This window comes from Malus domestica, chromosome 12 (assembly GCF_042453785.1).
Source record: "Malus domestica chromosome 12, GDT2T_hap1".
Taxonomy (NCBI): Eukaryota; Viridiplantae; Streptophyta; class Magnoliopsida; order Rosales; family Rosaceae; genus Malus; species Malus domestica.
This window is the reverse complement of record NC_091672.1, coordinates 26,631,667-26,655,156: the sequence shown is the minus strand read 5'-3', so window position 1 is coordinate 26,655,156 and position 23,490 is coordinate 26,631,667. Positions and strand designations below refer to the sequence as shown.

At 38.2% G+C, this 23,490-nt stretch overlaps 3 protein-coding genes across 3 annotated transcripts; 2 read left to right on the top strand and 1 right to left on the bottom strand.

Moving 5' to 3' along the window:
* The first annotated feature begins 1,777 nt into the window (after positions 1-1,777).
* On the top strand, positions 1,778-7,164 carry LOC103450798 (probable galacturonosyltransferase 7). The gene is made up of 10 exons (XM_008390189.4): positions 1,778-2,398; positions 2,512-2,543; positions 2,652-2,702; positions 2,792-2,851; positions 4,179-4,302; positions 4,397-4,446; positions 4,532-4,833; positions 5,132-5,489; positions 5,581-6,099; positions 6,348-7,164. Exons 1-10 carry the CDS (start codon positions 2,254-2,256, stop codon positions 6,624-6,626), a joined length of 1,920 nt encoding a protein of 639 aa, XP_008388411.1. The 5' UTR covers positions 1,778-2,253; the 3' UTR covers positions 6,627-7,164.
* A 1,999-nt stretch (positions 7,165-9,163) lies between these two features.
* Positions 9,164-12,924, bottom strand: LOC103450799 (protein SCARECROW-like). Its single transcript, XM_008390190.4, has 2 exons — positions 10,433-12,924; positions 9,164-9,834 (listed from the first exon to the last, which is right to left on the bottom strand). The coding sequence occupies exons 1-2, from the start codon at positions 12,445-12,447 to the stop codon at positions 9,375-9,377; spliced, it is 2,475 nt and encodes an 824-aa protein (XP_008388412.2). The 5' UTR covers positions 12,448-12,924; the 3' UTR covers positions 9,164-9,374.
* Positions 12,925-20,252: 7,328 nt separating this feature from the next.
* Positions 20,253-20,633, top strand: LOC139189912 (uncharacterized). Its single transcript, XM_070809178.1, has one exon. The coding sequence runs from the start codon at positions 20,253-20,255 to the stop codon at positions 20,631-20,633; it is 381 nt and encodes a 126-aa protein (XP_070665279.1).
* The last annotated feature ends 2,857 nt before the right edge of the window (positions 20,634-23,490 follow it).

Here is a 23,490-nt window from a genome sequence, read left to right as displayed (position 1 = left end):
CACATTAATTTGGGGGTAAAGTGCAGAGTTTAAGGGCAAAAATATTAGAGTTGGGTGTGGAAAGAAGCTTTTAAGGTTCAAATAAAATTTCTTAATATATTAACTGTCATAATATAAATGGATGGACAAAAAAAATAAACAAGTATTTGAATTATAATATTTGATGTACCGAAACGTGTTTCCACACACTAAAATTTTCATCCGGACGCGGAGCCCATGCATGTTATTGCGACAGAAATGTTTTGGACAGCCACAAGTACTTTCGTAATCTTCCTAAGAAAGATTGTTTGAAAACTCAACAGTTGCATTTTAAATGAAAATTCGACTAACACTCAAAATTTATAGTCGGATTTGTAAATTTAAACAAATACAATTATGAAATTGATTTTGTGTCATATTTTCGCTGCCATGTAAGCATTTCACAGATGTTATGACTGAAAAAAACTCCGCCATGGTTAGTTTATGAATTTTGTTGATTCCCAAAACCGAAGGTCTTGGAACAACGTAAATCCGACCGTGAATCTGTAAATAATGTAAATAACACAAGATGTATCGTGGTTCACCTCAATATTTGGACTACGTCCACACTGATTATTGTATTTATCTGAGAGGTGAGGGAGATAACCTCTGAATATGAGAGCTTTGAGAGGGGGTGAGAGGGCTTAGGAAAATGGCCTCAGAAATGGCCTCTCCCAATTGGGAGGGTGAAGGGTTATTTTATAGAATAAGGAATCCTCACTTATTACATATTTGCCTCTTCCTTTATCATATAATTACATTTAAGTAATCCGAGTATTTATACGAGGTCTAAATACGGAAGCCCTAAATATGATATAAACAAATTTAATTAAGAACTTGTTTGGATATACTTTTAAAATAACTGAAAACATTTTTGATGAAAATATTCTTGGAACCAAACCTTAGTAAAAATGCAAGTAAATCCTGAAAAAATACTTAAATTGCTTCTTAGAAGAATCACATAACCAGTGCTTCTTGTAGAAAGCACTTCAAGTGCTTTTGAAACCAAAAAATATTTTCTCTAAAAACATTTTTAGTCATTTTAAAAATACATCCAAACGAGTTCTAATATTTTTGGTTGATTTTTATGTTGAAAAGACTAAATACATATTACCCGTATAAAATACAGAACAATTTGCTGAGCTTAGTAGCCGAAACTTGTAAGAGTATGACATTAAAATGAAGGGAACTTTAACGAAAAGTTCCTGCTACTGTTCACTTTAACGAAAAACCACGTTTTTACACTAAAAAATCAATCATGATACTATTCACTTTACCATTTATTTGTCTTTATCGTTAAAACTTAAAATTTTCAAACAATTTTCATTAGTTTTTCTTAAAATAAATTGTTGCTTAGTTACACATAAGCAACAAGATACTCGAGAACAATTTATAAATAATTTAGCTGCGCCTAGCATTAAGGTGATTTGTTGCAATCTTAATTAAAAAAAAAAAGTACACGAGAACAATTTATGTTGAACTTATTATGCATAATTATGCGGATAGAAATTTAAATATAAAATTGTATTATTAGATTAGAACGTTACGATAAACTCGTTTTATATAAAAAAAAATTGAAAAAATACAAATTATATAACGTATTATTTCACATCTAATTAAAATTTAAACAAAATAATTAAAATATCACACTTGTATAATGCAAGATAATAGTATACAGATACTAATTGTTGCTTATAAAGGAAGAAAGTCCGGTCACGAACCAAAAATAAAAAACAAACAAAATAAATAAATATCAAGCGAAGGGGTAAAGAATGTAATCCAACCAAAAAGCTCGAGACCACGGTAAGCTCTTCTCTTTTGTTTTCTCTTTATCTTTCCCTCAGAAAATAAGGACAGAATCACAGTTTGTAAGTAGGAAAATCCAATCGGTGCCGGACTGTCCAATCCAGTCCAATCCCGTCCCGTCCTTGATTCGGAATCGCAGTGCGAGACACTCTGAGCTCAGAAACAACCGATCAAATCATTGGAAAGAATGATTCATGCCACAGAGGAAGCACCGCGTTTCGCTTGTTGATGCGACGCCGACCGCGACGGCGATTGGGAGTGCGAGTGCGGGTGGGAGTTCGCATTTGATATCGGCACTGCAACAACCGGAGGGGGAGGAAGAAGAAGGAGGAGGAGGAGGAGGAGGATTGGTGTTGATTATCGTTAATTGTCGTAGATTTGGTGCTTAATTGCGGCAATGAGATCGGATTAGGAGGAGTTGGCGAAGCAATGAAGGGCGGGGTTGCGGGCGGTGGTTATTCCGGGAAGCGGCGATGGAAGGGGCTGGTGATTGGAGTGTTGGGTCTGGTTTTTCTTTCCATGCTCGTTCCTCTTCTCTTCCTTCTCGGCCTTCACAATGGCTTTCACCCTCCCGGTAACTTCCTCTCTCTCTCTAGATCTGTTTCTCTCCGATCCGATTTTGCTTTTGCAATGGTAGTTTTGGATCTCTCTCAAATCTCGATTTGTTCTTTTTGTTCACAAATGCAGGTTATGTACCAGAACAACGAAGTTCGCCTTCAGTAAGAACTAGAACTTTGTTTTGTTAATTTGGAATTGTTTTCTGTTTCCTACATTCTTGTTGTTGATCTGTTTTTAATCCGTTTTTCGGTTTTTCAATTGGGTGTCAGATTGGAGTATATGGTACAAGAATCATCATAAACGCTTCTAATATGTCAGGGGTATACCATACTAGCCACCTTTGTAAATCGAATTCACGAACAGAAACACATTGGTGGAGATAAATTAATGATTTTTTGGTTGCTTGCAGGGGGTTGGTTCGAAGCGTGTAGATGATCTCGTGAAAAAGTTCGCACCAACCCTTTCAAAGGTTTGATTCGTTGCACACTGCTCTGATGTTTGTTTCTTTATGGTACCCCTGCTTTCCATTTGATTACTTCGTGTTTGGGCGATTACAATGCGTAATTAGTTAAAGGAAAATAGGCTTCTAGATGAATCATCACTATTACGCTTTCAGACGACTTTTACTGAAATGTGTGGTATTTGTTGATAAAGGGAATAGTTTTGTGTTGATATTCTCTTGCTAGTAGACCTTGGGCCTCATTTTAGATGAATTATGCTAGGAATTTGTTCATCTCATTAAGGGTCGTTATCCCGAAAAGTCTAATTTTTATTAACGTGTGAGGGCCTAAGGGGTGACACAGAATTTACCAGGATCTATTCTTCTGGCCATGTGCCTGTGCCTACGATATTCATCAACTTCCTCATCCACCCTGGTCATCTAAGAACTTTTAAGTGTTGGCTTGGTCCTCTAAAAAGTGCTAAACTATGGGAAAATACAACAAAATACACAATCAGCTCTGAAATATTCGAGTACGGCACCTTTTAATTCATCACAACAAATTAATGAGTCACATGCAATTAGCAGGTTTTGATTTTTCTTTCTCTATGTTTAGGATACATTAACTGGATTAACATGCCAATGGGCTTTGGATTATTCTAACACATCTAAGAGTTCTTCAGGAGGATGTGCTTTAGACCTTTTAGATCAGGAGCTTGAGGAATAAACACTACAGTAATCAGTAGACACTTCCTTTGGACAAGTACAACCGTATTGTTCAGTAACTGAAGATCATAAGCTTTTATGGATGAATTGTTTTCAATAAAAAAATATGGAAAGAAAAAAAATGAATAAATCATTTTAAACCGCATTTGGTTGGTTCTTGTAGAATTGTGTACCTTAGGAGAAGCTGAAAACTAGTTATGGGCACATACAAATTTGCTTTTTTCTACACGTCTTGGCATTTAATCCATCTTTGAAACGAGGAAAGTAAAGATCCACAGTGAAGAAATGTCGTTATGATTTACCATACTAGTTTCTCCATCTGGGCTTCTATATGTTTCACGGGTCTTCCCTCCTTTCATAGTTGCTGCCTAATTAACAGAATTTGTATCTTGGGACACCCATGTATCCAGGTTCATGTGGGTCGGCTTAAGGCAGCCATTCACTAACCCATGATGTGAGAATTAATTTTTTGACTCTGAAACGTTTGGCATGTAAGACCTATAGGAACCATTGCAGGAATATTTTATTCATTTGGTCTACAAACATGGTCAATAATTTGAGGATGTGATGCAGGCATCTAAAGTCATCAGTGACCTGATTTTTTTCTCTACCTTTATTTATTTTGTGCCAGGATATACTAAAGAATATTTCGCATAAAGCTATTTCACATCAAGCCAAAAATGAAACCAAAAATGTCAATGCCGTCCATAACAATGAACAAGCCAGTGCCGTCCACAATAATGAACAAGCAAAAGGTCTGTTAATGTTGAATGCCTTCTAAGGTTTGTCTATCCTTTTTACTTGCCATGTAATAGATATTAAATTAAATTTTATTTTTAATAACTGCAGGATATTCAGTGCCACCTCATGATGATCCGCAATCACAACCCATTGAAAATGTATGTATAAGTCAGTCCTTTTCTTTTCTGAAGTCCTTGTATAGTTATCGTCTTCTCCTCTGTTTAATTTGAATCTTTTTGGCAGAACTCTAAAGCTGGTGACTCAGCTCAAATCATTGATTATGCCAAAGGTGGTGTGGATCAAAGTGGAAAATCATGTGAGTTGAAGTTTGGGAGCTACTGCCTTTGGCGTGAACAACATAGAGAAGACATGAAGGATGCTATGGTGAAGAGATTGAAGGATCAATTATTTGTAGCTCGAGCATATTTTCCTAGTATAGCGAAACTTTCATCACAGGACAAGTTGTCTCGTGAGATGAGACAAAATATTCAGGAGGTGGAGCGTGTACTTAGTGAAAGTACTACAGATGCTGATCTTCCCCCACAGTAAGTTATGGAAACTATTTGTGATTTCCCCATTTTCCACTCAATGACAACATAAAAGGGTTTTGTACTTGCAATTGATGTTTTAAGATCTACTGGTTGAATTTCGTTGTCGCATCGCCTTGAAAATGCGAAAGTAATTCATTCTTTTTTTCTTGCAAATTTGTGCTGCTGTTTTATTTTTCGAACCTTGTTCTAGGGACAGTCCGATACTGGTTTTCTTAGATTTCTTTTTTCATGGGCATTGACAATGTGTCCGGCTTCCCCGCTGAACTAAGCACATGGCCAATTGTTTCATCAGGATTAAGAAGAAGCTACAAAGGTTGCAAGCTTCAACAGCCAAAGCCAAAACATTCCATGTGGATTGTAATAACGTTGACAAGAAACTGAGACAAATATATGACATGACTGAGGATGAAGCTAACTTCCACATGAGACAAAGTGTCTTTCTCTACCAACTTGCTGTCCAGACGATGCCAAAGAGCCACCACTGCCTGTCAATGAGGCTGACTGTGGAATATTTTAGATCTCCTTTTGACGATACCGACTCCTCTCTGGCTGACAAATACATTGATCGTACATTGCAGCACTATGTCATATTCTCCACTAATGTACTTGCATCGTCAGTTGTAATCAACTCAACTGTAATGCATGCAGAAGTATGTATTAGTTATTCTCTCATACGTATTTCGCTGCTAATTAGCTTCACTTCTAGTGATGATCCCGATTAAATTTTTTTCCATGTTTCAGGATAGCAGGAAACTTGTTTTTCATGTGCTGACAGATCAAGAGAATTACTTTGCTATGAAACTATGGTTTTTCAGAAATACTTACAAGGAAGCCACAGTTGAGGTGTTAAACATGGAGCAGCTTAATCTGGACAACCGCAAACTCTATCTTTCACTGCCGTTGGAGTTCTTTGTCTCCTATAGCATTGATGCCCAATCTAGGACCGAATACTTATCTACTTTTTCTCATTCGCACTATCTTCTCCCTGAGATATTCCAGAATTTGGAGAAAGTTGTGGTTCTGGATGATGATGTTGTTGTCCAGCAGGACTTGTCTGCACTATGGAGCCTCAACATGGAAGGGAAAGTTAATGCTGCTGTGCAGTTGTGCTCAGTGAAGTTGAGTCTGCTGAAGAGTGTTCTTGGCAAGAACAGTTTCGATAAAAATTCATGCGCTTGGATGTCTGGATTGAATGTGATTGATCTGGTTAAGTGGAGAGAGCTCGATCTCACTGAAACTTACAAAAAGTTTGTAACGGAGGTGAGTGACATTTTAAGTTCACCTAATACCTATGATCGTTGCAATTATTTTAACTATCTTTGGAAAAGAGGGGGTAAAAACATTAACCTTAGCTTGAGTTAGGATTGAATGCTTGACCCCGTTGGGTTTCATGATCTTTGGTGAAATGTTATCGTCATTGAAAACCATTTCAGCAATTTTTATGTCTAGCTTTTGGTTTGCTAATACAATTGTCTGTGAGCCATTCGCATTTTCTGATTTATTTGCAGGTGATGACGCAAGAGGGAGTAAATGAAGCTGCCGCACTACATGCAAGTTTGCTTACCTTTCGGGACTTGATTTATCCTCTTGACGGTTCTTGGGCTCTCTCTGGGCTAGGTCATGACTATAACATAGATGTTTATCCGATAAAGAAAGCTGCAGTGTTGCACTATAACGGGAAGATGAAACCTTGGCTTGAGTTAGGGATCCCAAAATATAAACGATACTGGAAGATTTTTCTGAGCCGAGAAGATCAGTTCTTGAGCGACTGCAACGTGAATTCATGATGAGCTGATTGTCCGTGTTCACTACCAGATTTTATATGAAGCATGGGGCTCCTGAAGCACTTACCGATGGATGCCTTATTTTACCGGTGCTGAGAATTTTTCATCAAAGCTTCCAAGGCAGAGGAAGTGATAGCCGCCCAGAGTTTCACAAACACACAAGTGTGATTTTTTTGGTAAATAAAAAACTCAAAACATTTATTTTTCTTTCTGGAAAGAGCAGAAGGACGAAGCTCCCGGGATGGCAGCTTAAGCTTCCGAGGTTACCGGATTAGGAGAACGAAGGGCGATTTCGACGGGCAAATCCGGTGGAAGTGATGATTTGAAGGGGAGATTTTCTGCTTAGGGGAAAGCTGTGCAAATAATTATGTGCACACAGGAAAGGGTGGCTAGCTACTATTTCTTCTGAGATTGTATTTTTATTTTATTTAATTTTTTTCAACTTTTGTTTTTCTTAGGTGATATCAGTGGACTAACTACTTTATAATTTGTATCAGCTTTGTTGTTCTCTGACAAATCAATTCAATTACCATTAGTAAAAGTGTGTGTTGTCATCTTCCTCTTCAGATCTTTACTTTTTTTCATTCTTTGTGTGTTTGTGCTTATTAAATGAAAGATACGTCAGAAATGAGAATGACACTTGAAATGATGTCTCACGATAGGGTTTGGGTTGCGTGTTAATGCAACATGGTAAGATAGTCGCTTATGCTTTTCGACAATTAAGAAGCACGAGTTGAACACGACCCGACTCAGAAGTGGCGAAGTTTTCGATTAATGACTTTTGGTGTAGGTTTAGAGTTATTTAACTGCTCTAGGTGAGCTCAAGCATACTTGAGGATGGTTTGGTCACCTCTCGAAGGATCTTGAGTGACTATATTTTTAAAAGAAAACTAATGAAAATGGCTTGAAAACTTTGAGTTTTAATGATAAGGACAAAATAAAGGGTAAAGTGAATAGTACCAGGATTGACTTTTTAGTGTAAAAATGTGGTTTTTCGTTAAAGTGAACAGTACCGGGTGCTTTTCGTTAAAGTTCCCTTTTTTTAAAGGCCTAATCGGATAAATGGTCCCCGTGGTCAACAGGTATTCGGATGATAGCCCCTGTGGTAAAAAAATTCGGATTTAAACCCCTGTGGTCTAAGTCTGTTAGGATTTATGCCCTTCGGTTAAATAATGCTGACGTGGTTGCCACATATATGCCACGTGGCAAAAATAATAATTTTTAAAATACCTGAATTAAAAAAAAAAAAAAAAAAAAAAAAAAAAACGCAGAAACCCAGAAAATCCCCCCCGCCCTCCGCCCTCCGCCCTCCGCCCGTTCCCCCACCCCGCCGGACTTCTTCTCCTTCTTCTTCTTCTTCTTCCCGCCGGAGACCAGCTCCCCCCCCCCGACGGAGCCCTCTCCCCGCGCGACCCTCCTCCCTCTCCTTCTTCCTTCTTCTTCTTCTTCCCGCCGGTCTCCCTGCGCGACTTCTTCTTCTTCTTCTTCTTCTTCTTCTTCTTGTTCTTCTTCTTCTTCTTCTTCTTCTTCCCGCCGGAGACTAGCTCCCCCCTCGCCGGAGCCGTCTCCTCGCGCCCTCCTCCCTCTCCCTCTTCCTTCTTCTTCTTGCAGATCCGGTTTGTTTGTTTGTTTTTTTTTTTTTTTTTTTTTTTTTTTTTTTTTTTAATTCAGGTTTTTTTTAAAAAAAAATTAAAAATTATTATTTTGCCACGTGGCAGCCATTTGGCAGCCACGTGGCAGCCACATCAGCATTATTTAACAGAAAGGTTTAAATCCTAACAGATTTAGACCACATGGGTTTAAATCCTAACAGACTTAGACCACAGGGGTTTAAATCCGAATTTTTTTACCACAGGGGCTATCATCCGAATACCTTATGACCACGGGGACCATTTATCCAATTAGGCCTTTTTTAAATCTTGGTTTTTTTTTTTTTTTTTTTTGAGAAATGCAACCTTTGCACTTATCTTTACATTTAGACAGTTTTACTTTATTAAACGTCGTGTTATTTTTTACACAAAAACCAGACATTTAATGTCTTTGAAATTATATTTTATGCTTTGCATCTTTAATCCCTAGCTGAAATGATTAAAATGTCTTGTTTTTATGTACAAAATGATACATAATATTTGATAAAAGTGAAAAGGTCTAAATGCAAAAGTTATTGCAAATGTTACTAGGGCTCCCAAAAAAGACTAGTGTTCCAAATTCCCCTGGGTGGTGTTGAATCAAACATAACACGTTTGTTTTGTAAATAGGGCATTGAACGTTGAATTATTAGTTTGGTAGTATTTCTCTATTAAAAATGATCAGTAGTTGGTCCCAGAGGATCATCGAACCACACTAGGACTAAGATACATACTCGACTGCAAGGCGATGCAACAATGTAGAGTTTTTGGCAATGGTTTAAAGCCTTTCGGAGCAAGAGCAAGTCTCACCTGAGCATTATTTTAGAAAGAAGAAAAAAATAGGAAAGGTTGAGATTTAACTATAGCTTATTTAGTTAAATCTCAACCGCTCACTGATAAAAAAAAAAAAAGTGCGATAAATAATTTTCGAACATAAACGTAGAAGGCCTAGCCTCTCCCTCCCCAAGGCCCATAGGCCCCAAACCCAAGTTTTCTTCCAAAACTCAACATCAATTTCAACTAAAAAAGATTAAAGTAGGGTAAGCACAACAAGATAATACATTCAAACTCATCAACCGCCGACGCCAAGCATCGTATTCATACATACATGGGCAAAAGCATCTCAATAGTGTAGGTTTGGATTAGCAGCGGCATGAAAGGGCGGCCGCCATGCAGAAGCGGTGAGCAAGCAGAGATCCTTCCACCCCAGTTTAAGAGTCCCATTGTCCTCCACCAGAGTGTACCCATCGGAAGGGAACATCCCGAGCAGCAAGGCGGCCTGATTTGCAGCATTTCCCGCCAGGGAAATCCCCCTGAACCCGGTCTGCTGAAACTTCTCCCTCCAGTTGTGGAACTTCACCTCTCCGCTCCTCGACGGCCCGCCCACTGCCAAAACGTTACGAATCTCTCTGGAGAGCAGCTGCTGCTCCACCACGTGCCTCTCCTCGCTCTCCTCGCCGTAGCTCGCTCCCAAGGAATCAAACAGGGCAGAGTAGTAGTGTATGGCCTCCACAAACCGGCCCAAGAACGAACCCGCGTGGCTCAGGTCTTGCTCCACCACCGTTACCACTTTTGGCGCCAATCTGAATCAATATACAGTAACAGAAACATAAAAAAAACAATATATATAACATGTGCATTGTAATATTTAATAAAACATGCAGACATGAGACATAGTCCGACCCTTGTACCGAAATGTATCCAAGTTTGAATATTGCCGTTGATTAAAACACGAAAAATTATTTTCGAACACTCATTTCTCCTAAGCACACTTATGTTTAATTCTAATTTTATCTGCTTCAACTTTTTCAATTTAAAGATCAGAAATGAACGGAATAAAAGAAAAAGTATCAAATCTTTAATTTTTGCTTCTTGCCCACTACGAAGGTGCAGCTTTTTGCAGTTACTAGATTTGGAAAGTGCATGAAAGTTGCGGTTGATCTAAACCCAATGTATCACTATTTGTTAAATAATTAGTCAGCGCTAGCTAGTGCAATAGTGCTTAATAAAGTTTGATACTTTGATCACCAACATCGATCAAAGACATCAAAAAGTGCAACCCAAAAGAAACCCAGTTCGAATTTTTCATGATATATATTAACCAGAAAAAGTGGTAAAGGTCTGAGCGTGTTGGAATCGGATTGCAGTGGATTGGACTGTGTAGGATTGAAGAGACGTTACCTCTGCAAAAGCCAGAGCGTGCTGGAATCGGAACCCGTGACGTCGTAAAGCGAATGCTGAAGCCAATGCACCGCCACAGCCTCTCTCTTGCTGATATTCAGCCTCTCCGGGTCCAAGTTCGCAACTTTCTCCGCCACGGGGAAGAACTCAAATGGAAGCCCTAGCTTGTCCGCGAAGTCGGACAACCGCTTCCCTGTGGCCTCTAGGGCCTCCATGGAGGTTCCGAGGCCGGTGAGTCTCACGTACGGAGGCCCACCCGGCCTGGAGGCCAGGATGTGAAACAGCCCGGGCCATTGGAGACCCTGCATTATGTCGAGATCGACGATGTGAACCCTGTCCTCCCGCTCGAACGCCTCCTGGATCGCCTGATTGGCTGTGAAGTGGGAGAACTTGACGAAGGGGCTGATGCCGTTGAAGACTTGGAAGGCGGATACCATTTTTTGTGTGTGGGTGGTGGGGACGGAGGAGCGAGGGAGGGAGGCGTAGATGCCGAGGCAGGAGCTGACGAGGCGGGCCGACATGGCTTCAGAGAAGTAGGCGGCGACGCGCTGGGCGGAGGTGCCGAACGGGGTGGAGAGCTCCGAGATTTCGAGGAGGATTTTTGTGGCTTCGTCGAAGTTGTCGGCGGAGACGGCCTCCGCGCATTTGAGGAGGAGGGTGAGGAGGTGGAGGCCTTCCTCGTCTCGCTTTTGCTGCCGCATCTCTTCTTTTTTCTCTCTGAGTAGGGATACTGCTGAGGTTGTTGGTTCTGGCGGGGCAGTGGCGGGGGTGGTTGTGGGTGCGGGTGCAACTGTTGGGGTGGTGGCCTCCGCCGCAGGGGAGGATGGTGAAGAGTTTTCTAACTGCTTGTCTTGTGTTTGATGAATTGCCTGATTGAAGGAAGGGCTTTGGTGATGTGGGTTGGTTTGGTTGCAGGTGATAGGGGCAGGAGTAGGGTTGGGTTGGGGTAGGGACAGCCCAACTCCTCCTCCGCCAGCTCCTCCAGACCACGACTGCAAGTACAAGTCATTGTTTTCCACCGTTGATGGGTTGAAGATTGCAACGTCTTGTAGTGCACCGGAGTCCATATTGAGCTTAAAAGCCCCAGGGCCAGGACCACCTTGTTGTCTCCTCCTTATGTCCGGGATTGGGGTTGGATTAAAGCTTGGAACTGGAAGAGGCAGAGGAGGCGGCGGCAGCGGCTCGGATATTGACCGGAGTCTATACTCTAGAAGAGCGGCGAGGCTGGGGTTGCAAGGGAAGATAATCTCCCTAACATTATGAATGAGCTGGGGGATGGAGACGTTGGTGGAGCTGTGGACGAGGTCCTTTATGATCCCGTCTATCCACGCCGTGGCGGCGGAGGACCCATCTTCCATGGACACGGACGACGGAGTAGTAGCAGTAATACTAGTATTCAAAGGCGTAGTCTTTTCTGGCGGAAACAACGGCAGGCCTGAAAACCCACAAACGGCAGGAGTAGTAGTGGTCTGGGAGGTCGTCGTCGGCTGAACCGGAAGAGGACGATGAAAAGACAATGGATCGATAGGACCCCAGGTGCCGGCTGCTGCAGCGGAAGAAGGAGAAGGAGAAGGAGAAGTAGGTGACAATAAAGCCCCACCAGGTGACGTCAAAGCGGCAAAATTTGTGGAAGATGGTACTGGTAACTGCATAGTGGAGTGGTTGGGATAAAACATACTACTATTCACTTTACTGGCGTTTGGATTTTGATTAACCGGCTGGACTGGCGGACTATTATTAATAATCCCGCGGCGGGAGAGCCTGAAATAGTCCGAACCGGCGGTTCTGCTTGTCAGGGTGGTTTGGACTTCGATCTCAGACGCCATTCGCTTTCTCACCATCTTGGGTGGCTGCTGCCCGACGCTGCTGCTGTTGGAATTGGTAGTGCTGTTGTTCATGGGGTAAGAAGGGTTTCCTCCACCGCCACCGAGGCTATCGCTATTGTTGTTGTTACTACTGCCATTACCGCTGATGCGATCGCCGCCATTGTCACCGAGAAGAGCACAAGTAGCCATTGGGAAGATTATTGGAGATCCTGGAGGACCTAACGGGACTAAATAGTACTGGGACAAAGAGAGAGGAAGGTGTTTGATGTTCGGGTTTCTTCATGGATTGGACCGATATAATAAAAATGGGATCTCGGCAATGGGAGGAACAAGGGGGATTGCAATGTCCCAAGCAGATAACGGTGTAAAGATTGGGACAGCGGCTTTGGGATTCCTTCTTCTCTCTTAAATCTCTCCAGTCTTTCTCTCTCTTAATCTCTCTCTGACTCAGTGTGTCTTTCTCTCTCTAGCTCGAAGTACTTCAAAGCAAAACACGAGGTCCCAAGTGGTAAGCTAGTTTAAATAATATTAGTACGTCGAAGTTATGTCGTTTGGAAGCATCTGGTTTTTTCCAGAACCGAGAAGGAAAAGGTGGGAGGGAGGGAGGGTGGCGAGAGGGTTGCTCGTGGTGGGAGAGTGGGATTAATGGCGATTAGCTAAACGTCTGTTTGTGGATGGATGAATTTAATCTCTTTGTAATTTTTTTTTTCGTGCTTCGATATATTTACACTAAGAGGAGGAGAAGTTTGGTTAAGCCACAAAATGAACAGTTTAATTTGTTATCGAATTCACCATCCACGAAATTCGAACCTAAGACCTCTCACTTCCAAGTGAAGAGTATTATCACCAGACCGTAGTATTGAGTGACATTTATAATTTGTTTTTAACTTTTAATTTGTTTCTCATGGATTAAATAACTAGGGTTGGTTTAGAACCGCTTGTGCAGGAAACACTTTATGCTTGTAAACACTTTTATTCGTAGCAGGTTAAATATTTTGGGACTGTTGTTGTAGGAAGCACTTTTGCTCATAAGCGCATTTTGAAATTCATAGTTGCTACTCTTCATAGGACAATGGGCTTTCTCTGCTCGTTGGCTGCTTCTGTAGGAAGTATTTATTGTTCATAAGTGCTTATGCTACAAATGCTATAAGAAAACCATAATCGCATATACAAACTAATAAGGCTCGTTTGGATTTGATTCTTTAGAAAACACTTACAAGAAGTGTTTTATTAGAGATACAATGAATTTTTATTGAAATTCCAAATTTCTAAAAAAAGAGTTGGAAGTGCTTCTTCATATGCTTTTTGAGAAAACATTCTACAATTCATAAGCACATTTAAGTTTTTTGTCAAACGTACGTAGTCATAAACACCTTTAGTTATCATAAATAATTTTTACCCCTTCGTGAAGCTGTCTCAAACATGCCTCAAGTTTTTTTGTCAAACATAATAAAAAGAACCTTTCTAGCTCAAAACATTCAGAACGACAGCCCCAAGTGCTTATGAAAAAGGCACTTCTATACCCAATACCCACTTATAAATTTACAGAAGCAGTCTCAAACACACACATAAGGATTAGTGGAAGCCAAGCAGGCTAGCTAGCGATAGAAACAAACATATGGAAGAACTGGAAAAGAAGGGAAGGGTGTGGGTTGTGGCTCTATGCATGGAGAGATTTTTCAATGTGATCGATACACGGGGAGGTACACTACGTGTTATTATACAAATGGTGGGATATGTTTGCTAAAAAGTTAATAACTTAAAAAATAAAAATTCTCACCACTTCTATTAAAACAATAGAAAACACGTAGTGAACCACATATGTTCCCATCACAATTAAAATTTTCTCCTGTGCATGGTTCATCGTAAAGCGTTTGACGTTTTCATTGGCGTTCAGAAATTGGAACGACCATTCCTATGATATCTGGCGATGCACATTGATGTCTTTGGGAGACCAGTCCGTCGTTATTGTTACTCTCCACAGTGAGAAGACAAAACCCTAGCACTACAAGTTAATCAACTAATTACCAAACCTAATTTCTTCCATTTAATTTATTACCTGCCACAAATTAAACGTGCTAACCTCTTTCTTTCATCAGATTGGAATTGGATGGGAGCATTTATTTTCGATGAAATTGTTGCATATTTTGGGGGACTGCTAGTACTCATGGATGCAGCAACCATTCTTAAATGAGAAAGGTTAAGGAAATTCTCTAAAGTGAGATTTTCTATGAACTATTTGCCACCTTATTCTTTTAGTATAATGTTTTATAATGTTGGTATAAGAATTGACGGTTTTATGGTGGAACCCCAACTTTGTTGATATGAGAGCAGGTTGGCCCAAACAGCCACACGTGTGTGAAGGCTAACTACTACACGTGTTACACGTCATCATGTTTGTGTTGTTCATGTGTAGGCTTGAAAATTCGCAATACGTGAGGGGACGTGTAAGAATGTGAGGACAAAGTCCCAAATCGTGAGGGACCAAACCATACAAAAGCTATAAGCCTATAAGGAGTTTGGCTCCTCTCAATATTACCAAGTAATTTTAATTATAATGGAATTTCGACTTTCTTCATATTTTTCCACTTAAGCACCATGGTCTCGAACAACAAACATTTTCATTCAACACCTATTGAGACACATGATCAGTTATCTTGCAGCACCAAGTCTCCACTCGATTGAAGGAGATCTCATGTTTGGTCTAACATACGATCACAACATATTCATAAGGAGTACTAAAATTTAATATTGTAGCTTATTATAGATAAGTTATTGGCAATTTAAAAGATCTTTCTACATATATCCTATCAATTTTCCGAAAGATAAAAAAAACATATTGAGAAACCTTAAGAACCCTAGCCATTGTAGACAAACTCCTCAAGGCATGTTTGGGCGAGGAACTTTCAAGATTCCAAGGAATTTATGCATAATGAGGAAGAGATGGATCACAAAAAATTAAATAGGAGGAAATAAAAATGCACCAAATGAGCATCACAAAGTGTACAAATTTATCATGTTATGTTTATATTCATGAAGATGCATTTATAATCCCTCTTATCTAACTTTTTGTGATCCATGTCTTCATCACTTTGTCTAAGTTCCTTGGAATTTCAAGGTTCCTCACCCAAACATACCCTAAAGATTTTCATTGCACACTACGTAATTAAGGGGTCGTTTGATAACTAATTCCTTATCAATTTTTTATTTTTATTTTCATTTTTTTAACCGAAACTGAAATCTTGTTTGGCAACTACTTTAATTTAGTTTTCAAAAACATGAAAACTGAAAACTACTTTATAGAGTTTTCAAAATGAGAATTGTTGTTAGCACTCCAAAAATTTTAATGTGCACTTCTCAATTGTATTTTTTTTTCTTTCTAAATATAGAAAGTTTAGAGTGCATAATGAGATTTTTTAGAGTCCCAATAACAGTTCCCTTCAAAATAAGGCCTTGTGTTTTCAAATTTTAGTTTGAGTTTTCATTTTTTTTAATTGAACACTGAAAAGTAGTTACTAAACAAACTTTCAATTAAAAAAAAAGGAAGTAAAAACTGAAAACAAAATGGTTATCAAACAGTTCTTAAGCTTTTGATCATTGAACTTGACAAAAAAGAAACAAGACAATAAGCTGAAATGGACACTAATTTGCAATATATATTTTGCCACATCACTATATGATACGTCATGCATGAGTCATGACAAAACCATCCAATTTCCATGTTGCCAAGTTTCATTGTGACAATAATTACAAGGTTTTTTACTCCAAGAATGGCAATACATATGACAACACGAAAGATTGTGATGCATCTTGTATTTTAAGTCATGCAGATGCATGAAATGTTTGTTTCTTCCGCCAAACGAAGTGTCCGAATTCGTCCTTGTTTAATCAATTAATATTTGTTTTGGAATTTAGTTTTTGGTCCAAGAAAAGGACCCGTAATTCCAGTAATTGTATGCTAATTAACTACTAATTAACATTTAATATGTATTTGACCTCACAAGGACAACTTTTCATTGTTCTCAAAGTCTTCGATTCCAATATTCACATGGGAAAACGATGCTATGGCTAAAAGGTAATTAGCTACTGATTACTTAATAAGTGATTACATTACCAAGCAAACCCTAAAGTAATGTAACATTTTTGTATTGCAGCTTCGTTAACAGCGAGGAAAATAGCTGCGTTGATATCGTAAACTAGCTTATGTGAATTACATTTAGGTCCTTTTCCAATTAATCTATTAAGCGAAAATGATAAACACGCACTCTTTTTAACTTTTCACACTCTTGTTTAATCTTGGTTATTATTTTCGTTTCATTTTTTTCATTCAATGGCTGAAACCAAAGAAGAGTGTAAGATCATCTCTCATATGAAAAGGTAGAGAGGAGAAGGGTTTCAATGTAGGAATACTCGGGCATGATGTTACTATGTTTTTCAAATTATAACGTGTGTATTTATTTTTTATTAATATAAACGAAAATTGAGATATATATCTACGATATCATTTACTTATATTCTAACATATAAAATAATAATACGTGTCAAAAGTTTCCGATAGAAGTAAGAAAATGAATAGAATACAAGGAAGAGGGTAAAAAGCTGTCGACATGCACTAATAATATTGAACCCTCGTGACCGACCCAGTGAGAGAAGTATCTCTCAGTTCCTGAAAATTGAAGCCTAGTGGTTGACATTTTGCTTTCATCTGCATTACCACCATCAACCTTTTCCTCTTGCTCTTTTTTTATTTGTATAGGATCTCTTCTGTATATTTTACTACTTAACTTTTTACTTACTTTTACAGCCAACAAAAGCCTAGCAGTAAAAAACTATGTGGCCTTGTTTGACCCTCTCCCACCGGCTATATGTTGCCCTAGATTAGGAGATAAGTATTTGCTAATTAAATTTTCTAGTTAGGGTTATGCATGACCATCATTAAGCAAGGGGTTTAGGCAAAATTTAACATAGAGAATTCAAGAAATTTATTATTTGGCGTAACGGTAATATGTTGACATGACGTAATTATGAATTCACTCAAATTATTATACTTCATATTATAACGTCAAGTATTAATAATTGAAAAGCATGTTATTATTCACAATTATATTAAGCATATAACTTATTAACCAAGTTTTAGTTAATATGCCGAAATTTGTTATTTTCTTATTATTAATTACGAGGTACAAAAAAACTTGGTACAAGTACAAAAACATCTTTAGCATTGTTACTCAATAACAAGTTAAGAATACGCTAAAAGATTGTTTAAGACTACTTTTCAAATCGCTTTCTGATAATCAATTTTTTTCTAAGTTTCTAACTACGTTCGGCAGAAAAATTCATAAGTTATTTTGGATCTAGAACTATTTTTTATGAAAGCACGTGCGCTTTATCAAAAAAGCTTTCTAGTGTTTGAAATTTTGTTAAGAGTACTTATAAATAGAAGTGTTTTTGACAAAAACAATTTCGTACAGATCTGAAACCAAAAAGAATATAAGAGCACTTAGTATGACTTTTGTAAAAGAAAAATGCTAGAGATTCATATTTTTGGACCATATTTTATAAAATATATTATGTGTTTTATAAATATAGTTCAAATTAGATAATCTCTCTAACGTCAACTTTTTTTTTTTTGTAAAATATGATTTATGTTGCAGTCCTGTTAGATTAGGAATATAATTGTGTAAATTCTAACATATCTAAGATATCTTTATGGGATTTTACCATATCTCTTAGACTAAATATTATCCTATTAGAGTTAATCCTATTAGGTAAGGAATTAACCTTCCCTACTACTATAAATAAAGGGGTGTGATATCCACACACCCCATTTTACCTCTCACAAAATTTTTAATTTTCGGCTGTCGGATCGGATGAATTGAAGAAGATCACCGGACATAAATTATCAAGGGGTGTGTGAGAAGTAAAATGGGGTGTCTGGATAGCACACCCCTAAATAAAAGTACAATGGCGTGGAATATAATATACCTCACAATTACTCGTCTCTCACTTCTCTATGTGCCGCATCCCCTCCCTCTCTGTACAGTGAATTTTTTTTTTTGTAAATAAGATCCAACATTTTTACAGTGAAAAATGTCTGGACAACTGACAACTAGAGAACCAAAAACAGATACGAACAAAAAGCAGCACGTTCTACCACAAAAAGTAAGCCGACTAATTTGAATCCCTAATACATAATTAGAGAAAGTGATCAAAAGATTAAATAATTTACTGTAAATAATCAAAAGATTAATAGATGAAGCAGTTCGATCAGAAGTAGATAGATACATATTATGGTGTGGGCATTGCATGTAAAAGTTATTCGTCTTTTGGACCATCGTCCCCTCGAACTCTTTCTCTTCTCCTTTTGTTCTCTTTCTGCATTTCTGACGTTGCTGACACAGTCACAAGCTAAGAACACGTGAAGGAGAGACAAATCACCATTCACCAGAACCCACCCTTTCCTTCATTTTTGAGATGTGAAGATTTCGACCACACTAGTCCTTTTCACACATTTCTGGATGAATTTCAATTCATTAGCTTTTTGTTTTCCCCTTTTCCACTTTTTCTTGTGTCTTTTTACTCCATCACCATTCACCATGCAGGCATGTCTCATTATCTAAGTTTCTGTGTTCTCGTTCTTTTATGCAACTTCTTTTTCGTTTTCCTTTTTCTTACCTACAGTACATGGCACTACAAATTGAATGTTATGTAGCACAGATGGCCATTTGGCTTATACTTACGTGTGACGTCGTAGAGCAACTTGATTCTGATACTATAAAGAAAGTTGAGATTCCTACATAAAATTCATGGACAATATGAGAAGTATCCAACTCTTTATAAGCAACAAGATTTGATAAACTTTTAATGTGAGATATTTCTTTATAGTATGACACTGTGAGAATCTTGTCCCTCTGAAAATTATTCACAATTGCCTTTTTTTCTATGAACAGCGCGTATGGTTGTCCATATTTATTTAAAACTGGAAAGATCAAAACCAGCAACTTGACAAACAAAATCTGGAAAACGACAATCATGATGATGACATGGCCTACTATGCTATTGCGCTAGCTCCTTTCTCTGCATTTGAAGGACCGGGCAGCTAGATAGAGATAGGGCATGCAGAATTCCATTTGGTTGGGGGTCCGTTTGGATATATATGGACATGGTCGTGGACTATTCTCGTGAAAAGTGTTGGTGTTTTTTAGTCTTACTTGGACCATTTTCAACTGAACGAATGACATATGGCTCGTTTTAGCTCTCTGATCATTCAAGAAATTAATATTTTAATAAACAGTGCATGAGCATATTTCTTACTATTTCTAACCGATAGTCAAAAGGCCATAAGGCCAAACATAATTTATTATTTAAATTTAAAAACTACAACAATTTAAATTTAAAAACTATAACTTATGTTTAAAAACTACAAATTAAATTTAAAAACTACAACAACTTAAATTTATAGGAAAAAATGAGAATTTTTTAATATTTTTTTACAAATTTTGGCCGAAAAAATTCAAATTCAAATCCAACGGTTAGTTGATGTCAGCATGACGTCAGCTAATTGTTGGATTTGATTGTTTTTTGTTATAAATAGGATGGATATTGGGCTATAACTCACACACCTTTGAATTCAATCTATTTCATTTCAATCTCTTTCAATTCAAGTTTATAATGAATTCCAACTTTGGATCATCTTCGAATTCCAATTGGGGGTCCTCATCCAATTCCGAATTGGAAGAAAAATGGGCGCAGATGAGACGAGAAGATGATGAGTTTATGAAGAAGATGAAGCATGACGTAACACACAATATATGGCAGCCATGGCTGCGGCCATGGTGTGTCAGCCAACTGAGGAACAACCTCTATGGGGTGGCTCTGTTGCTGGTCGCTTTTACAAACCACGAAATAGAGCAATGACGCATTCCAATTTGATGAACAACTACTTCAACCTCAACTTGATGTACACAGAAGATGATTTCAGACATCGCTTCTAGATGGGGCGTCATGTCTTCAAGCGTTTACTTCATGATGCCCATCAGGTCAATCCATACTTTCAACAGAAACTGGACAGAGCATGCCGCCCTGGTTTCTCACCTCATCAGAAGGTTATTGTTGCACTACGAATGATGGCATATGCCTCCCCAACTGATTCGATGGATGAAACCCATGGTATGTCTGAGTCTACATGCCTCGATACTCTTGCTGAATTATGTAACACAATTGTTCAGCTTTACAAAAAGGAGTACCTCCGCGAGCCAAATCAAGAAGATCTGGATCGACTCATTTGCAAAGCTGAAGACCGTGAGTTTCCAGGCATGATAGGGTCATTAGACTGCATGCATTGGAATTGGAAGAACTGTCCCACTGGATGGTAATGAGGCTTTAGCGGAAGGTCGAGAAAGCCAACTATTGTGTTAGAGGCGGTTGCCTCGTATGACACATGGATCTGACATGCTTTCTTTGGAGTCTCTGGATCCCAAAATGACATTACAGTTCTTGGGTGTTCACCCATCTTCAATAACCTGACGGAAGGTAAATCACCTCAACTTGACTACTACATCAACGACCGTCAATACAATATGGGGTATTACTTGGCAGATGTCATCTACCCAAAGTGGTCAACACTTGTCCAAGCAATTCCAAACCCTAAAAATGACGCCAAAGAGTGTTTTACCTTACACCAAGAGGCATACCAGAAAAATGTTGAGAGTTTTTGGTGTTCTACAAGCATGGTGGAAGATCATCAAGGAATCGGCAAGAAGGTGGAGTCGAGAAAATTTGGACTCCATCATGATGTCTTGCATCATGGTGCGAAAATTATCTTACCACACAAATTTAACACTCTTTTATCAATTGTAGTAAAGAATGTAAGTAGGGATTGTTCTATACCGGAGATTAGGAGGGCTTGCTAATAACCTCTAAACTGACTCAAAAACATAAAACTAAACTTAAAATTACTTAACAAGACTCAAAGCAAACTTAAAATACTCAAAACAGCTTAAAACAACTAAATAAACTTAAACTAGACACTAGGAATGACTTTGGATGAAAATTGACTTTTACTTGAATCAAAACATTTAAAAACAAAAATTAAAACAGATTCTAACTAATTAGACACACTAAAGTAAAGGGGGATTGAGTTTTGGACGAAGTTTAAGTAAACAAACAAGTATGAAAAACTAGACAAATTGTAAAACAAATATGAGAAATAAGATGATGGATGAGATAGCTAGAGGTTTTTTCTCCACACATAACATGTATGCAAATAACTCGATTTCCAGTTACTACTTCATTGAATTATGAACGACAATGCTCCAAATTAACCGTGACATCACTAGTTAACTCTCAGATTTTCCTTGTTTTATTGGATTGGATGACATCATTCGACAATCCAAAACATTCTTCTAAAGTTCCCTACATGACATCATAATAGAGATACAATAAAAGATCATTAAGTTTAATGAAAATCATAAGCATTGACAAAGCACTTGCAACTATGACATCATGTCACTCATGCTAGGAATTGAACTTAACGCGATCGTTTATAAGCGACCTTCACTACATGTGAATATAAGTTTGTAAAGATTATGTGAAACTTCCTTATATTCTAGCAACGGATTTATGCATGCCAATTAAGTGTCGACCCTTAATTAACAAATACAAGTAAGTTATCAATCAAATAGTTAAGCCAACTGCATTCACGATTCAAGAGTTCATAACTGGAATTTATCAAATTATATTGCACACATAATCATGGCTTTGAAATCACCCCTAGCCAAGAAGGGTTTAGCCACTCATATTCACAACAAAACAAAAGAAAATGAATTTAAACATTGAAAACAAAAGAAAGAAAACACCTAAACGCTCAAACGATCCAAGTTGGACAACAAGCACTTCCAAGCACTTTCCTTCCCTTCCTTTGCTACGGCACAAGGTGTTGGTAAGTGGTTGAAAGTTTGTTTGTATGGAGGAATGGATGTGAAGATGAATGGATGTGTTTGGATGAAGGTTGTATTGAATGCGGCAAAGAGTGGAGAATTGTGTAGATGATGTGTGTGTGTTTTGGATGGATTTTTTTCTCCCTTGTTATGGTGAAGGGTGGATGTATTTATAGGCTAGGGAGAGGATCACCATCTAATTAAGGTGGTAGTGGTGTATGTTGTGGTAATGAGTGGATGTAATGGGTGTAGTGGGTGAATGTTTGGTAATGAGTGGATGTAATGAGTGTAGTGGGTGGATGTTTGATAATGAATGGATGTAATGGGTGTAGTGGGTGAGTGTTGTGGTAATGAGTGGATGGATGTTTGTAGTTGTAGGTCAACACACTTGCACACATACATGTTGATTTCTAGCCTTCAAATCTTCAAAAACGTCCATCCTCATGTCTCCATGCTTGCACTATCCAATCTTGGCCCAAAAATGCTCCAAAATGCTCCAAATAGCACTTTGTTGCTAACTTTGTTATTTGAACCTACAAACACACGAAAATAGCTTAAAGTACTAAAATAACTAGAATTAAACTAAGTAAATGCCAAGAAACAAGCTAACTAAGTTGCATAAATATGCTCCTATCAAATTCCCCCACACTTAGCTTTTGCTAGTCCTCGAGCAAAACAAAAGAAACAAAACGAAACAATTAAAAATCATCATTCCCACAGATTTAATGAAACATGACGTGTTAAAAATCCTCATTCCCACAGATTTTGGTCATCCTTACACTTGAGCACATACTTAATCACAGTCATCACTTACTATTTCACAATTAATCAATTAAAACGTTGTTTTGAATGTAGTAACATGCCTTAGAGAGTTTGCTCAATTTTTTACAAGATACTCTCTATTTTCACACACATTTTCTGACTACACACCCTACACTAGTATATGTGAGAAGATTGATGTAAACACGAAAGATTAGAACTCACATATGTTATAACAAAGAAAGCAATTTTCTGGAGTTATTAAGCATGTTTAGATATGATCTCATGAATGGAATGCTACTACTTAGATGCGAGAACCAGTGACACCATATGCTTATACCAATTTCGAACTCCACAAATTGAAACACACAACACTCAAGATTGAAGTCAATGGTTGTAACAGGGCTTGGGGGTAATGGCTAACAAAGAAAGGATAGGGATAACAAACGTTCTTAAAGCGATAGCAAGCAAAGCAATGAAATAGACACTTGGAAATCACTTTAAAATGCAGAATCAACTTTTACATACAAAGGGA